Source organism: Triturus cristatus, chromosome 7 (assembly GCF_964204655.1).
Source record: "Triturus cristatus chromosome 7, aTriCri1.1, whole genome shotgun sequence".
NCBI classification, from domain to species: domain Eukaryota; kingdom Metazoa; phylum Chordata; class Amphibia; order Caudata; family Salamandridae; genus Triturus; species Triturus cristatus.
This window is the reverse complement of record NC_140590.1, coordinates 24,906,815-24,924,902: the sequence shown is the minus strand read 5'-3', so window position 1 is coordinate 24,924,902 and position 18,088 is coordinate 24,906,815. Positions and strand designations below refer to the sequence as shown.

General features: G+C 46.3%; 1 protein-coding gene across 1 annotated transcript in view; it reads left to right on the top strand.

Annotated features, from left to right (window-relative positions):
* Positions 1–18,088, top strand: part of LOC146808719 (cell adhesion molecule CEACAM21-like) — an 863,737-nt gene that overhangs the window by 144,976 nt on the left and 700,673 nt on the right. Inside the window, exon 2 of the mRNA XM_085614221.1 lies at positions 10,765–11,106. Within this exon, the coding sequence (XP_085470347.1) occupies positions 10,765–11,106 (342 nt within the window). The remainder of the gene's footprint in view (positions 1–10,764; positions 11,107–18,088) is intronic.

The window sequence follows — 18,088 nt, the reverse complement described above, 5'->3', positions numbered from 1 at the left end:
CCCAGGAGGGGGGCCTACGTGACTTCCCCTCCCACTTTCTGTATTTGGGTTTATTGTTATGGCCTTGCCCCGGGGATGTGGCTGTCCCCGGGATCGATAGCCATGGGGAGGTGGGCTGTGTGTGCCGCCTTCCCCAAAATACATTTGAATTTATCCCCCCTTGAACTTTGTCCACTCGGGCTCTCAACTAGAAACAAGGGCGGGAGACTGCGCTTTTTTCCCAATTTTCTGAAAATGTGCTGATCCACTGGAAAATTGCTGCAAAATGTAAAATATAAAAGTCTTTTTGTCCCTCACGGGGGAGTCCTTGGGAGACCCCACCACCAGGGTTAGGGGGTCAGGGTATTCCTACCCTGCCCCCTTCTCGTTTTTTTACCTTTTTGTTTGGGACTCGGCTGAGTCCAAGTCCCAAAATGCCTGCCAACACTTCCTGGTTGAAGTGCTGATAGCCAATCGGATCGCAGCATGAGATCTGTTGGATTCACGAAGGCTCCATTCCTCTAGATATGCAAATTAGTTTTTTCTCTAATATCTTGAAAAAAACTGTATGGATTTACACAAAATCACAAACATCGCACTTTCTGTACCAAGATCTAGCTTTCTGCCAAATTTGGTGTTATCCATTCCAAGACAGTTGGGCTGTAGTCAGGTCTAAAATCCCTTTGGGAAATTGTGTGGGGAAAATGCATTTTGAGACCCCCTACTTTTTCCCGACCCCGCTTGAGGAATCACCCTTACATTTTCCAGACAGCAGCTGAAGTGACTGGTAAACTAGTTTTGAAGATTTCATGAAGATTTGTTGTGGAGCACCAAACTTATTAGCAAAACAAAAAACACTTTTGCAATGGAAACTAGGTCCTAACTGTAGACACCTACTGGAGACCGTTAGCAGGTAATATATTCACTGAAAAAAACAAATGTTACAGGGTCTTTATAGTTAGAAAATAAATGTTAATAAACCTTAGAAATTCACTTTAAAAAAACTAAGGTTACAGGGAAGTTATATTTAGGTTGAAAATTTACACAGACAAAACCATAGAAATTGAGCAGTTATATTTATCTCAAATAACTATAACTTGCACCCCCACGGTATTCTTATCAATAATTTCACTGCAAATGTTGCTGTGATATTATTAAAGATGTCATAGAAGATGTAATGAGTGGTGTAATATGTTGGGTAATTAGCAGTGCAATTACACAACAGTAACATTCAGCGGGCAGTGTACCTAGATGAAATTGCTCCAGCCTGGTTAGATGATGGCCGCAGAGATTTCTTGGTACAGCCAATTTTCCAGACGGAAAAAATGTCAGGGTATAAATGTCTACCAGGCGGCAAAGCGCAAGGGCTTAATGGCTTACCAGGGGAGTTCCATAATGAATATGATACAATTCTGGCTACACATATGCTGACAATATTTGAGGACAAACACAAACAGTGTTTCTGCTTCATCTTTGCCACTTAAAAATCCTCTTCTTATACTGGGCAAGGACTTAGCACTGTGAATCATGCTATTCAGTCTTGTACATTTAATAGGTGCTTATATTACTGGTTTAGCTGTCCTACCAGATGTGATAAAAGCGTTTGACTCCTTAAAATGGCAATTCTTACATACAATATTCAAAAGGAAGTTTATGCGCAATTATTCATTGATTGGGTCATGTTATATGCTAACTCTACAGTGTGTGTGTGTTAGCGAAATAGTGTTGTACCTGATGAATATAATGAGAAACGTCATTTACCCCGCATGAGAAACAACGCATGCCATTACAACGCTGTCATTATAAAGACTGTGTTCTTACAGCGCATGCCATTACAACGCAAGCCGTTACAACGACTTGCTGTAGGGGGCAGAAGGTGTTGGATTTTAAATCTAACACCTTCCCTACTGTTGCACAGACTAGAGTTGGCATAGTAAATTATACTTTTCCAACATCCAGCGCCCTCCTATAGCAAGTCGTTGTAATGACTTGCGTTGTAATTCCATGAGTAGTAACAACGTGGTTGTTGTACTGACCGCGTTGTAATGGCATGTGTTCTAAACACATGCGTTATAACGTGGTCTGTTCGGATATAATGCGTGGCACCAGACATTCTCTTCCAGGGGATCCTCATCAATAGTCATAAGCACTGAATATTCCCGCCCATGTGCGGGGACCCCGGAAATAATAAAATTATATATGTAAAAAACATACATATATACAGCTCTGTATATGTATAAACATATATCATTTTTTCCAAGCAAATGCAGCTCCCATAAAAGGCTAGGCAATGTAAATATACACATCCAATAACACACATATATCTATATATATGTATAAAGGTATAACAATACACCCAAATCTCTTTTTTTTTTTTTTTTTTTTTTTAATGAGGTAAACACTCATGAGAAAGCAAAAAATAAAGAGAACAAACTGTGGAAAAACACAGATGTATAACACATTGCCAGCCTGCAGGCTGCATTGCAATACAATACCATAGAGACTAAAAAGCCCTGTACAGGTAAAAACTGGCACCGTGCCTTTAAGGCAGCCCTGACTTCCATATCCCATCATGCCTCAGGGGTGACAGTTAGGTCAGTTGTTCTTTCCGGCTCCTTCAGTCAGGACCCTGGAATTCAGCTCTCTTCTTTTTTGACTCTTTAGTCAAAAATTATAACAACTTTAAGTTTTTTTTTGGACTTCTTCTTACAATTTCTGTGAGGAAGTCAGTATCCTGTGTTTTTCTGACTGATTTTTCAACCATTTTGTCAGAAAAATGCCTTCTTTATTTGTTCCATGCCCATCTTGTGGAAAAAAGAAGGCTGCGTCAGACACACATGAGGTGTGTATCATCTGTCTGCCGGACTCTCACTCTCCAGCAACATGTCGTCATTGTGAAGACCTTTCCAAAAGGACTTTAAAGGAGAGGGAGAGGATTAGGCTGTATGGCCTAGCAGAACGGTCGACGTCGAAGCAGTTGGTCCCTGTTTGCTCTCCATCGACGTCGGGCTCGGCGTCGAAGACTCCAGCGGCGGGATCGTCGCTGAGAGGTGAGGAGTCAAGGGGAAGTCATGCTGCAAAGAGAAAATCGACGTCGACTTTATATTCAGCGTCGAAGAGGATGCGTTCGACGTCGACGGCGTCTAAAAGCTCGGCGTCGAGGACTCGGCGCCATAGTTCAACGTCGAAGAAGCATCTGTCGACGTCGAGAGAAGATCGATCGACGTCTGCACAGAGATATCGTTCGTCGTCGAAAGAAAGACATCGTTCGACGTCGAGGTCGGCGAGACATCATTCGACGTCGCGAGAAGAACGTAGACGATCTCCACAGTCGACGTCGAGACCAAGATCGCCGTCAAGATCAAGATCGCCGTCGAGGAAACATCGTTCGACGGCGAGGAGGCTTTCGACGTCGTCGGAGCTTTCGACGTCGAGACAGAAGTCTCCGTCAGGAGTGACGTCGAGGCAGACGCCTCCGTCAGGGCCGACGTCGAGGCAGGAGCCTCCGTCGGAGTCGACGTCGAGGCAGGAGCCTCCGTCGGAGTCGACGTCGAGGCAGAGGCCTCCGTCGGAGTCGACGTCGAGGCAGAGGCCTCCGTCGGAGTCGACGTTGAGGCAGGTGCCTCCGTCCTCACAGGTCTCCAAAGCTTTGGTGAGGTACATGAAGCCTCCGTCGAAGGTAATCTCGACGTCGAGACAGGAAGCTCGGAGCCTCGAAGATTCGAGTCAAAGATCTCCGGTGATAGGCTTATCACCGTCGAGGCAGCCCTCTGTTGAGGGTACGCAGGAGGTTTCACATATTCGCCTCACAATTCGACCAGTCTCAAGGCGAAAATCTCCTCATAGACTGATATATACAGCTCCGGAGTCACCGCGTATCATTTCTATCTCGCCTTCAGGATCAGAGGGCTCAGGTTCAAGGTCAGCATCACCAGAGCTTGTACATCAATCTCCAGTTCCTGCAAGAGAAAGTTCGCAGGAGGAGGACAATGCTGTGCCTCAAAGTCCCGTAAGGGAGATGCCTCAGGACCCTGCTATGACAGACACAATAAAGGCATCGCTAACAAGAATAAGGGGCGTGGTATTCCCAGCGACACCGATCAGACCAAGATCTCGAGAAAGAGAATCCCGAAGTCACTCTCGAGCACCAAGAAGGCGATCCAGGTCTGCCTCCCTCAGAAGAGAGTCGACCAGATCAGAGAGAAGGCGCCGTAGGACCCCTTCTACCTCCCCTTCTTCCAGATCATCCAAAAGGGATTATTCACCGACACTCTCGGAGACGCCACCCTCTCGGGTATCTCCGGTAGATGACATTTCTACATTTCAAGAAGTGTTGTGTAGAGGAGCTACAAAATTAAGTATCCCTATGCCGGTTCAGGAGACCACCACATCCATAATTTTTGAAACTCTTCATGAGCGCACAGTGACACGCCCGTTGTTGCCATTAGTCCCCGGTTTGCTACAACCGGTAATGGATATCTTTCTCACGCCAGCAACCACCAAAACGGCGCCGGCGAGAATTCTAAAAAAGTACCGTCCAGCTCCGGAGGATCCGCTATTCCTTAAAACAGATCCTCCACCGGACTCTGTCATCACCGCCGCTGCCAGAAAGACGCATGCAGTAGCTGGCTCTTCAATGGTGCCACCAGATAAGGACAGTAAAACGCAAGACTCCTGGGGGAGGAAAGTTTGCGGCTCAGCATCCTCAAGCTTGAAGGTGGCAAGTGCCTCGGCTCTTCTGGGGCGCTATGATAGGTCACTATGGGACTCTCTTCAGAGGTTCGTTGAAAAAGTTCCATCAGAGGACAGACGGGACTTTGAAGAGATTTTGCATGAGGGGAGTCTAGTCTCTAACCAGATCATAAGTGCAGCGGCGGATGGGGCAACACTGGCAGCGCATGAATATGCACATGGAGTCACAGCCAGAAGATCATCCTGGCTTAGATTGACGGCCCTGAAACCGGAAGCGCAGGCAAGAATTTTAAATCTGCCTTTCTCCGGTAGTTCTCTTTTTGGGTCCCATGCAGACGAGGAAATGGCCCGTATGAAAGCAGAGCTGGAGACCATGAAAGCAGTCGGGCTTGAAAAGAGGAAAGAGTTTCGACGCCGCAAGGGAAATGACAGGCGCAATTACCAACAGAGGGTTCAAACCCCTCATTGGCAAAAGAACCAGGACCAGCAAGGTCAAAAGAAACAGCAATACCAGTCCCGCAAGCCATCCAGGGGACGAGGTAACAACAGGCAGTCTAATGCTGGAAACAAAGCACCGGGGAAGCAATGAGAAACCGCTTCCTCCGATGCTGTCCACCGCTCCGGTGGGAGGAAGTGTTGCGCATCATCTTCCAGAGTGGCAGACAATCACAAAGGACAAGTGGGTACTCAATATACTGCGTCATGGGTACTCGCTTCGTTTCAAAAGTCACCCCCCATCGATTCCTCCTGTCAAGTCATCCCAGCATCTAAAGCAGCTCAGAGAGGAGGTAGCGACGCTACTACTCAAATCTGCAATAGAGAAAGTGCCCATAAACCAGAGAGGAAAGGGAGTTTACTCCAGATATTTTCTCATCCAAAAGAGGAGTGTGAAGGCGGAGTTCAGACCCATTTTAGACCTACGGATACTGAACAAGCACATAAGAAAGGAAAAATTTCGCATGCTGGCGCTCCACCAAATATATCCTCTTCTCCGGATGGGCGATTGGATGTGTTCACTGGACCTTCAGGATGCATATTTCCATATTCCCATCCTAAGGAATCATCGAAAATTTCTCAGGTTTGTGGTAGGCAACGCTCACTATCAGTTCAAAGTCCTCCCATTTGGCCTGAAGTCAGCTCCTCGAGTATTCACAAAATGCGTGGCAGTAGTAGCGGCTGCTCTGAGGCGCGCAGGAGTCTTCGTCTATCCCTACATAGACGACTGGCTAATAAAGGGCTCATCGCCACAGAATGTGCGGACACAGCTGTCGCTATGCCTGAACTTATGTCGCAGGTTGGGTCTCAGAGTGAATGTCAAAAAGTCCAATTTTTCACCAACGCAGAGAATACACTACCTGGGTGCAACTATAGACTCCGTAGTAGGAAAAGTGTTTCCTTCGGAGGAAAGACAGTCATCCATTATGCTAAAAGGCAGACAGATTATGACCAGCAATCTGTCGTCGGCAAGGCAAATCTCATCTCTGCTAGGGGCCATGGCATCCTGCATCTTCCTAGTGCCCAATGCCAGGCTAAGGATGCGTCCTCTCCAGCAAGATCTCGAGGACAAATGGGATCAAAGGAACTCTCTGTGGGAAGAAAAGGTTTGCCTCTCCTCTGCAGCCAAACAGTCAATCAAGTGGTGGCTGAAGCCAAGGAATCTGCAAGTGGGGATTCTTTTCCATCAAGAGCCCCCAACTCAGACCTTAATCACCGACGCATCCCTTCAGGGATGGGGTGCGCATTTTGGGACTCTGCAAACTCAAGGACGGTGGTCCAGCAGCGAACAGTTGTACCACATCAACATGCTGGAGCTCAGGGCGGTCCACCTAGCCCTCAAAGCGTTCCTACCTGCGATAACGACGAGTACCATTCTAGTACAGACGGACAATACCACCACAATGTACTACCTGAACAAGCAGGGGGGTACTCGATCCAGAACGCTCTCGCTGGAAGCTCAGTCCCTGTGGCACTGGATCCTAGCAAGGAACATCTCATTGAAAGCGGTGCACCTACCAGGAGAACTCAACGTGCAAGCAGACTTGCTCAGTCGGCATTTTCAAGAGCCAGAGGACTGGGTAATCAACGACGAAGTGTTAGAAGACATCTTCGGGGAATGGGGGCGCCCGCAAGTGGACCTCTTCGCGGACGAGCAAAACACAAAATGCCGAGGCTTCGCCTCAAGATACCATCGACCAGGATCCCTAGGGAATGCCCTTTTGATCAATTGGTCAATGACATTTGTGTACGCTTTTCCGCCTCTCCCACTAATTCCCAAGGTGGTGACCAAGCTACAGAATTCATCTGCCAAGATGATACTCATAGCACCGGACTGGCCGAGGCAGTGGTGGTACACGGATCTCCTACACATGTCGATCCGCCCCCACAAGCGGCTGCCGTGCAGGCCGGACTTGTTATCCAAGATGCAGGGGAAGATTTACCATCCCAGCCTTCCCTCGCTGAGCTTAACAGCATGGCTCCTGAAGTCCTCCAGTATGGCCATCTGAACCTCCCTCAAGAGTGTATGTCCATACTGAAGGAAGCCAGGAGGCCTTCGACAAGACACTCCTACTTCTGTAAGTGGAAAAGATTTTATATATGGTGTGCTCAGCATCATTATGATCCCACTAAATGCCAGGAGGATGTAATTTTGCCCTATCTTCTACATTTAGCAAGGGCAGGGTTGAAATTTTCTTCCATAAAGGTTCACCTAGCAGCCATAACAGCATACAGGCGTTCGCCTTCACAGCAGTCATTTTTTAAAGTGCAGGTAGTGAAGGATTTCTTGCAAGGACTCAAGAAAGTCTATCCCCCTGTTAGACCTCCCTCTCCTTCCTGGGAGCTAAACTTGGTTCTGTCGAAGCTCATGGGTTCACCTTTTGAGCCTATTCATAAGGCTACCCTACAGCACCTCACATGGAAGACAGCATTTTTAATAGCCATCACTTCAGCACGGAGGGTCAGTGAGATACAGGCCCTCTGTTCTAAAGAACCCTACACTGTTTTTCATCTAAATAGGGTGGTGATGAGAACTCACCCTTCGTTCCTACCCAAGGTGGTATCGGAGTTTCATGTAAACCAAGCCATCTCCTTACCAACCTTTTTTCCCAACCCCTCCTCTCCGGCAGAGAGGGCGTTGCATTCTCTGGATGTCAGAAGGGTCCTAAAATTCTACCTAGATAGGACTAAGAATATCAGGAAATCTGACCAATTGTTTGTGAACTATGGGATTGTCCGTATGGGCTTTGCTGCATCCAAACGTTCCATTGCTAGGTGGATTGTTTCTAGTATTACTTTGGCCTACCAACTGGCTCAGAAACCATTGGGGGCGCGCCCTAAAGCGCATTCGACAAGAGGAAAAGCGGCTACCGCGGCTTTTCTCAATAATGTCCCACTCTCCGAGATCTGCAAGGCAGCCACTTGGAGATCTGTCCACACTTTTACCAGGCATTATTGTCTGGATTCGGACACCAGGGCAGACACTCAAGTAGGACAAGCCTCCTTGAGGAATCTGTTCCAAACATAATCATTTTCATGATTCTTTTTCTCCATGGGTGATACAACCTTAGTTTCATTTGCCTGCTGGTGGAAGGGGAGCTTGCTACTCTATTCAGTGCTTATGACTATTGATGAGGATCCCCTGGAAGAGAAGGGTAAGTTACTTACCTGTAATTCTAGTTCTCTTCCAGGGGTATCCTCATCAAAGTCATAAGCAACCCACCCACCTCCCCAGGCAAATGAGAAGAGGTGTATTATTCATTATGGAAAAGGTATATCTTTGTGTTTAGGACTACGGTCCCGCAAAGAACAACTGACCTAACTGTCACCCCTGAGGCATGATGGGATATGGAAGTCAGGGCTGCCTTAAAGGCACGGTGCCAGTTTTTACCTGTACAGGGCTTTTTAGTCTCTATGGTATTGTATTGCAATGCAGCCTGCAGGCTGGCAATGTGTTATACATCTGTGTTTTTCCACAGTTTGTTCTCTTTATTTTTTGCTTTCTCATGAGTGTTTACCTCATTAAAAAAAAAAAAAAAAAAAAAAAGAGATTTGGGTGTATTGTTATACCTTTATACATATATATAGATATATGTGTGTTATTGGATGTGTATATTTACATTGCCTAGCCTTTTATGGGAGCTGCATTTGCTTGGAAAAAATGATATATGTTTATACATATACAGAGCTGTATATATGTATGTTTTTTACATATATCATTTTATTATTTCCGGGGTCCCCGCACATGGGCGGGAATATTCAGTGCTTATGACTTTGATGAGGATACCCCTGGAAGAGAACTAGAATTACAGGTAAGTAACTTACCCATATTGTTCATTGCCACCTCTTCTATTTGCCATAGCGGTGGAGTCCCAAGCATGTCACCTTCGATAGCACCATTCACACTGTGCACTTAACTACACGCACTTTAAGCTAATTACATTGCTGTCCGAGGATGATATGGTAGTTTGGTTTTAAGACTCGCAGAATATCAACTTTGGTGATCTTTCATGCCTCTATCCATTGGAGTTAATATGTAGTTTTCTCTATCATGTCTGTAACGGATGAGTGCACACCCGCATTCCCCCTGAAATGGTGTGTAGACTCGGTGACATATTTAATGGTTTATGTTGCTCGGAATATAGATACCATATTGCAAAAAAATCATGGCGTACTCACGTGCAGACTAGAGCCCCAAGAGAAAAGATGTTCTTCTCTTCCACTCTCCCTTGCCAGCAGGAGTGGGTTACTGAAAATGACTATGCTACTGAATAGTGCACTACCATTACCTAAGCATTTGTTTATTTCTCTCAGATCTTTAATGATGAGCCTGGGTGGGTAGGAATCGCAGAACTAAATGGGAAGACATTGCACTACCATAGGAGCAGGGTGTTCGCAGCCCCTGATTTGGGGTTGTATGTTCTCTCAGGCTCAGCACATCCACCTCATATAGCTGTATAAAAAGACCATGTGGCCCAACTCTATTCGAGACCATGCAATGACAAGATGCTACAGCTTCAAAAAGAAGTCACTTTCCCTGCTTCGAAACTTGAGGCTGCAGTGACAAGTGCACATCCAGGGACCAATGGACATTGAACTGAAGTAGAGTAGGGTTCCTGCTGCACACACACAAGCTCTGTGTCCCCTAATAGACTACACATGATACCCTTTACATTCCTCCACAGGTGTGTTCAGCCTAAAGAGTATGTGTCTGAGAGGATTGTCTCCGGTTCTAGATGTAGAAATACAGAGGGGACTTTTATCCTGGTTTGGTCATGTCTATCAAATTAACAACTTATGGCGGTGGGTAACAGCTTCTTTATTTAGAATAGTAGATCATATAATTCTACTGTAACCCACTGGGCTTAGTCAGAAATGTGCCTTCTACTCAGCCGATAGTACTATTGTTGCTTCCCTACTCCTCGCATCCTAAGGATATCTGGTGCCCTCTGACAACGTATTTATTGCATAACTTGGTTACCTAAGTATTAAATAAAGTGTAAATGCTCTTTTGCTGCCAGTACACAAGGGGCATGACTTTCTTCACTTGTTTGCCCTATGCTGTGATTGCACTGTGCAATGCTTAAGCTGTCGATGACTGTAGATATAGCTATGTGTATACTCAGTATACTCAGTCAGTATTTAAACACCACATCCGTTTGCATATGTTCTAATGGATCCCTGTACTGTTGTTAGACTGTGTACTGCATGTATGTTTCTTCAATAAAAGCAAGTTAGTATTGTTGTCGCATTTTGCTTGCATCTTAAATCTCACACCTTGAGTTCAAAACGTTGTTCCTACTGTGTGTTTTCTTATTTCTTTCTTCTCTGCTTCTGTCTGTGCATGGGACTGTGCCAGAAGCACAGCTATCCTTTCTGGGAGGGGCGCCTCATCCTGTAAGGTTATGACTAGAGGTTCACGGGTGACCTTGGAAACTTTGTAGAGCTGTGGTGCCTTGGGCTGTACTGATGTCTCTTCTGCTCCTGGAGTGGCCTCTCAGGCCTGAAAGTGGGATACTGGGGTTAGTGTAGGGTTATCTTTGCTTTTGGTGCTACAGCTTGAAGAAGGAAAATCTGCTTTCTCTCCTTCCCTTCCAGCCTGGCTTGGTATCTGGGTCCTGCAGACGGTGGGGCAGGAAGTCTCTGCCGGTGTGGGAGAGACGGTCACTCTCACTACCAGGGCAACTACAGATTTATTCTCCGTTAACTGGTTCAAAGGGACAACATCAAACAACACGCAGAAGATTATCATGTACCTCGCCTCAACTGGAAAACAGACCCCTGGTCCCCAGCACACGGGCCGGGAGTCAATACTATCGAATGGTTCCTTACGGATCACAGACCTGCGAACAAGTGACAGCGGTAACTACGCTGCTACGACTGTAGCACTGAGTAATGGGATAATGATGACAGATCCCCCCGTGCTGTTGAGGGTCTACGGTAAGTGGCAGAGATCTGTCTTACAGCAGACTGTGCTGGGCTGGGTTCAGGGAAACTTAGACGGCATCCACATTTCCTGTACGAACATGTTCTTTTTCTTAGGACCCCCTGTCAGGTGAAACAATAACAATGTCACATGTTCAGAGTATCTTGAGTAGCCTTTAGAATTGATAGAAACCTTTTACTATAACAGGTTTCCAATACTTTTTCTAAAAGTCTCTAACTGCAGTGTGTCCATTGGGTCAATATTAACTTATATGTTATGTTTCAAAACTAATACAACTCGCACTAGTGTCTCCTAGTTGCACATTCTGTAGGGGGAAGGACCTCATTGCAGACGATGTACTGAATGCGTTAATGTAGGGGAGTGCTACTCCCCCAACGGCCCCAGTTTCCACAATAACAAAGTGGTGTGAAGCCACCCCCAGGTGTCTGCCCTGAACTGCCCGAACCCCTGTATCAGAGTTGCTGCCTTGAAGAACTCGGGTGCTCACTGTTCCCCTTATTAAATTCATGCACAATATTTCCAGTGTACAATTAGAGGTGGATTTACAAATTTGCGGTAGGTTTGTGTCACTTAAGCACAAAATGCTTTTTGGTATGTAATAAATATGGCGAAAGATAACATAAAACAGCGCACTATGGGTGATGCATGGGCGTTTCCATGGAACCACCCATGTTTTTCTACACAAAACCCTACTAAAATTAGTAGACAGTGTATTGCATGAAAAATTAACGCCACTTGGTAGCAGGAATTAAAAGGAGAAATATGTTCTGCTTTCTTTTCCGACTTTGCATATGTGCTGCACCGTACAGCACTCATACAAAGTAGAAAAAGTTTTAAAAGTTGTTTAGCCTTAGTGGCCTATTTATGAAAGTCATGCAGTTCAATGCAGCAAGTATCTTGCTATGCTGCGTGACAGGGAAAGGGCACGAATGCTCCATATTTAAGGGACACCTTCCTGTCCAAAACCAATACCGAGAGGCATGTTTTTCTATCTATGTGTGCTGCAGTATGCAGCACACGTAGAAAGACGAAGTAACAAGGAGAAATAAAGATATTTCTTCTCATTACTTATCTCCTGGTAAGGAGTATCTTTTTGGTGCATTCCCAGGTTTACCAGTTCTGGTAAATCTGAGAATGAGTTTAAAACCATGGAAGTTGCGTGGGAACACCAACTCAACGCCCATTGAGCGCCTTTCCAGGGCAGAGTAAGGAAACACAGTGATTTGGGCTGCATTGCCTTACTCCAGGTTTATGGAACCACTCAGGGCCACGCAAAGTGTACCTACATGGCTTCATATATCTGACTTAAGGTTTACATTGCTCTAGCACCACGTTACGTAGTGCTAGAGTGACACAAACAAGCTTGCATATAGGTCCCTTATTTATGGAGAAGTCATGCAGTGTAGTGCAGCAAGTCACCTTTATTCACTGCACTGCCTGATGGGGAAAGGCAGGAAGGAGCCATATTTCAAACAAAGTGGTGCATTCCTGCCCTTTCCCCTGATCTGGCACCCTTTTGGCTGCCTAGCACCGATGCAGGTACTCTTGCAACATGGTGCAAGGGTACCTGCGTTGCATGCAGGATTGTTTTTGGGCAGAAAGAGGTACCTTCCTGCACAAAAACAATCCTGCGAAACCTATTCCTCTTTCTATGTGTGTTGCAGAATGCAGTGCACATGGAAAGAAAAAGAAATGAAGGGGAATAGAGATATTTCTCTTCCAGGGGATACTCATCAATAGTCATAAGCACTGAAGAATCCCCGCCCACGTGCTGGACCCGGAGCATATACAATACATATATATGAGTATGTTTAGAACCACCAGTACATATTACTATCCAAACATACATATATACATGTATAAACACATAAATATGCAGCCTATTAATATCCAATAGGCTAAGAAGCCACAATTACATGTATTTCTATGGTGTGAAAATAATATCACATACAAATACTGCAATAGAGAACATGCACTGCAATAGTGTTCCACAACAACCTTTTATTTTCAGAAAAGAAAACAGGTAATAGCAGGGAATTAGCCCAGAGGCTGCATAGATAAATAACATCACTGTATAGAAAAAACTGGCACCTTGTCTTTAAGGCTTCCAAGAACCTGGATACCGTGCCTATAAGACCTCCGTGAGCCCCCCTACTCCCATCATGCAACACTGGTGACAGTTAGGTCAGGTCTTTTTTCCGGCTCATTCTGTGAGGATCCTGGAGCTTGAGCTTGTCAGTTTTTGACTTTTCCAGTCAGAAATTGGTTTCTAACAAGTTTATTCAATGTTTTTTGCTGCTGGAACTGTATTCCAGTGTTTTTCTGACAACTTAACTATTATTTTTTGGTCTGAAATGCCAGCTTTATTCTACAAGTGTCCTTCCTGTGGGAAGTAAATGGCTAAATCTGACCCTCACTCTTTGTGTATTGTTTTCTCGCCATCCTCACACAACCCAGAGGTTTGTTATCATTGGCAACAATTTTATAAAATAACTCTGTGAGACAGAGAGAAGATCAGGGTTCTTGCCACGTTGGAAAGAATAAAACACCATAAAAAAGTGGCCTAGACAGTAATTATACCTCTAAGAGTCCCTCCCCTCAGGAAAAACAGAAGAAACAGCGAAGATCTGCCTCTCCTGCCTCCAAAAGTAAGAAAATTCCTGAGTGCTTGCCGTCGGCATCGAGATCGGCGTCCGAAGAACAGGTGAGACTCTCTCGACGTCGAGGGACAGATCGCCGTCGACGCGAAGAGAACATCTGTCGATGAAAGGTAAAGAGATGTCAAGGCGTACTACTTCGGGCTCGAAGTATGGTTACGACAGACCTAAGTTGTCGTCGAAACCTCCGTTAACGTCAAGACACCGGTCGAGGTCTCCGCCTCCTTCCCGAAGGTTGGCGTCAAGAGGATCGACTGCAAGATCACCCTCACGGACCCACAGGTGGTCGACGTCGAGGGCACGTTCACCGTCGAAGAAGTCGACGTCGCAGATGCCACACCGAGGGTCGACGTCAAGAACACCTTCGTCAAAGAGACCGATGTCGAGACCATCGCCGCAACGACGTGCATCCTTAAGTGGATCTCCGCAGCAGCGGTCGACGTCGATGGTGGCTCATTCTGTGTCGTCGTCGAGACATCGCTCGACGTTGAGGGACAGAAATCCTGCCATTTCTGCTGGGGATGTACCAGAGAAGCCTAGATCGGCGTTGAGATCCCTTCGCTTGACGTCAAGAGAAGCATCTTCGTCTCCTGGCATCACCATGATCCAGGTTACGCCGGAGGGCTCTCCGACTCCCAGAGAAAAGTCTCCTTCAATCCATATGTCACCAAGATGGCTGGAAAGTGTAAGGCACTGGAAAGTTCCTCCCAGGTCTTCTGAGGGACTCCCTTCTACAGAATCCTCAAGACCCTCTCCTCGCAGGTCTCCGAGACGATCTAGATCTCCGTCACATATGCGTTCACATTAAGAGGGCACACAAGATCTCGCCACTCTCCTACTCCAAAGAGGAGACAGAGGTCTCCATCAACAACCTCATCTTCCAGGTCTTCCTTTAGGGACTATCCACCAACCCCATCTTTGACACCACCATCCAGGGTTTCCCCGATTGACGATATCGGGACTTTCAATGAAGTGCTCTGCAGGGGTGCCAGCAATTTGGACATCAATATGACTGCACCACCAGTTTCAACTTCCATCATATTTGAAACCCTGCATCATAGGTCTTCGGCCATACCTCTTCTTCTTTTGGTCCCAGGTCTGCTAGAGCCAGCAATGCAGACTTTCCTAACTCCAGCCACGGTGGGCTCGGCTGCCACTCGGATTTCAAAGAAGTATAAGGCCCCAGAACAAGACCCGTTGTTTCTTCATGCCGACTCACCTCCAGATTCTGTCATAGTGACGGCTGCCAGAAAAGCACATTCTGCTACCTCCACCTCCTCTGTTCCTCCAGAAAAGGATAGTAGAAATATGAATTCCTTGGGTAAACGGATGTGTAATACCTCTATGTCAGTCATGAAAGTGGCTAGTGCTTTTGCTGTTCTGGGTCGGTACAACAGATGACTGTGCGACTCTTTGGCAAGGTTTACGGACACGCTACCAAAAGAGGACCAATGAGATTTCCTGGAAATCCTGCAAGAGGGTGGTTTGGTGGCACAGCAGATTTAGCGGCCCACTGATATTCCCACGGCATTTGCTCGAGACGTTCAGCATGGCTTCGTCTAATGGATCTCAAACCTGATGCACAGAGGAAGATTGTCAACCTCCCCTTCAATGGCTCTTCTCTGTTCGGGTCCCACGCCGACGACGAGATGTCCAAGATGAAAACTGAATTGGACACTTTAAAGGCTGTTGGCTTGGAAAAGCGGAAATAATTCCGAAGAAGGTTTCGTCCTTATGATCGGTATTCCTTTCAGCAGAGGGTTCAAACCCCTCACTGGACACGCAAAACCAAAGTCAGATGCAATCAAGGTCTCACTACCAACTGAGGAGACCTGGACGAGGGAGAGGACTGCGGAAACAACAGCCAGCAGCTCCTAAACCACCAACAAAACAATGAGGTGCAGCTTCCTCCATGCCTGTTGGCCACTACAGTGGGGGGAAGTGTTTCTTTACATCTGGAGGAGTGGAAAAAGATTACAAAGGACAAGTGGGTCATCAATATTGTGCAGAATGGGTATCTGCTCAGGTTCAAATTTCCACCTCCATCAATCTCTCCGTGAGAGAAATCTCTCCAAGATCACCATTTGTTACAAGCGGAGGTGAATATTCTTCTACAAAAAGGCACCATAGAAAAAGTTCCCATTCCACAAAGGAAACGGGATTTATTCTCGCTATTTCCTCGTGAAAAAGAGGCCCCACCACAGAATATGGACAAATACTGGACTTAAGACTGCTAAACAAATTCATTTGCAAAGAAAAGTTTTGAATGTTGGCACTGCATCAAATCTTCTGTCAACTTCATCAAGGGGACTGGATGTGTTCCATCGATTTGCAGGACACATACTTCCACGTTCCAGTGTCCAAGAAAAATGGCAAATTTCTAAGGTTTCAAGTTTCATTCCAGCATTACCAATTCACGGTGCTTCCGTACGGGCACAAATCAGCCCCTTGAACATTCTTGAAATGCATGGCTGTGGTGGCAACTTTTCTCCGCAAGCAGAGGATTTTCATATATCCCTACCTGGACGACTGACTCCTGAAGAGCTCGTCCCCTGCCCTGCTGCAGACTCATCTCTCGTACTGTCTTCAACTACTAAACCGGTTGGGCCTTCATGTCAACTTCAAGAAATCGATCTTCAATCCAACACAGAGGATCCAGTACCTAGGTACCTCCCTGGATACCGAAAAAGTAAGTGGGTGTACTTCGGAGGAGAGGTTATCCTCAATTTATGAGAAATGTCTGAACCTCCTTCACACAACGTACCACAGTCCGACAGGTGTCATCACTGCTGGGCTCAATGGCGTCATGCATTTTCATTTCATCGTACCAAGCGCAAGGTTAAACATGCGTCCTTTACAACAATGTCTGGAGGACCATTGGATGCAGGTATCAGGACATTGGGAAGATCATGTGATTCTCCATCAATCAATAGGGATTTCATCAGATAGTGGATGAAGCGATCCCACTTGATGAAGGGAGTTTGTTTTCACCTGGATCCCCCTACTCAGACGATAGTCACGGACGCCTCACTCCAAGGATGGGGTGCTCATATGGGTCCTCTGCAAGTTCAAGGTCTGTGGTCAGAAACAGAACGAGGTTACCACATCAACCTCTTAGAGCTGAGAGCTGTGCATCTAGCCCTCAAATCACTGCATCCTTTGCTCCTGTCTCGGTTCATTCTGATTCAAACAGACAATACAATGACGATGTATTACTTGAACAAACATGGGGTTGCCCGATCAAAACCTCTTTCCATAGAGTCTCAGACCATCTGGAACTGGCTTCTCGCACGAGGCCTCTCAACCGTGGCCATTCATCTCCCGGGGACTCTCAACTCCCAGGCGGCCTTAAGCAGAGACTTCGCCGAAGCTCACAACTGGGTGCTCAACAACGAAGTCGCTCAAGACATCTTTCAAAAATGGGGAGTGCCAGACATCGACCTGTTTGCAGACGTGGTAAACGCAAAATGCCCCATCTTCGCATCCAGGTTTCCCCAACCAGGCTCTCAACGGAATGCCCTTTTGATAGAATGGTCTCAGACATTACTGTACACCTTTCCACCGATTCCGTTGATTCCCACAGTAATCAACAAGTTCTACAGAACCAACACCAGAATGATCCTGATAGCCCCGGAATGGCCTCGTCAGTGGTGGTATCCGGACCTTCTTCAGCTCTCGGAAGTACCACACAGGCGGTTGACATGCCGTCCGGATCTGCTATCCAAGCACGCAGGGAAGGTTTTTCACCCCAATCTCTCATCCCTACGGTTGACGGCATGGCTCCTGAAGTCCTACAGTATGGACACCTACATTTGACTTCAGAATGCAAGGACATTCTAAAATAAGCATAGAGACCTTCCACAAGGATATCGTATGCCTTCAAGTAGAAGCGTTTTTACCTATGGTGTGTGAACAATGGACATGATCCCATCTGGGGTCAAGAACAGGTGATTTTACCATATTTGCTGCATTTGGCCAAATCTGGTCTCCAGTTCTCCTCTATTAAAGTCCATCTTGCATCTATCACAGCATATGGAAAGTCCCCTACTCAGATTTCCTTTTTCAAAATACATGTGGTCAAAGACTTCCTTGAGGGTTTGAGAAAGGTTTGCCCTCCAATCAGGGCTCCTTCTCCTCCACGGGAGCTTAACATTGTTTTAACAAACAGATGGGGGCTCCTTTCAAACCTATTCATAGAGCTTCTTTACAACATTTGACATGGAAAGCCGCTTTTCTAGTGGCTTTTACATCTGCTCGCTGAGTGAGTGAGATCCAGGCGCTGTGTTGTAAAGAGCCCTACACTGTGTTTCATGCTAAC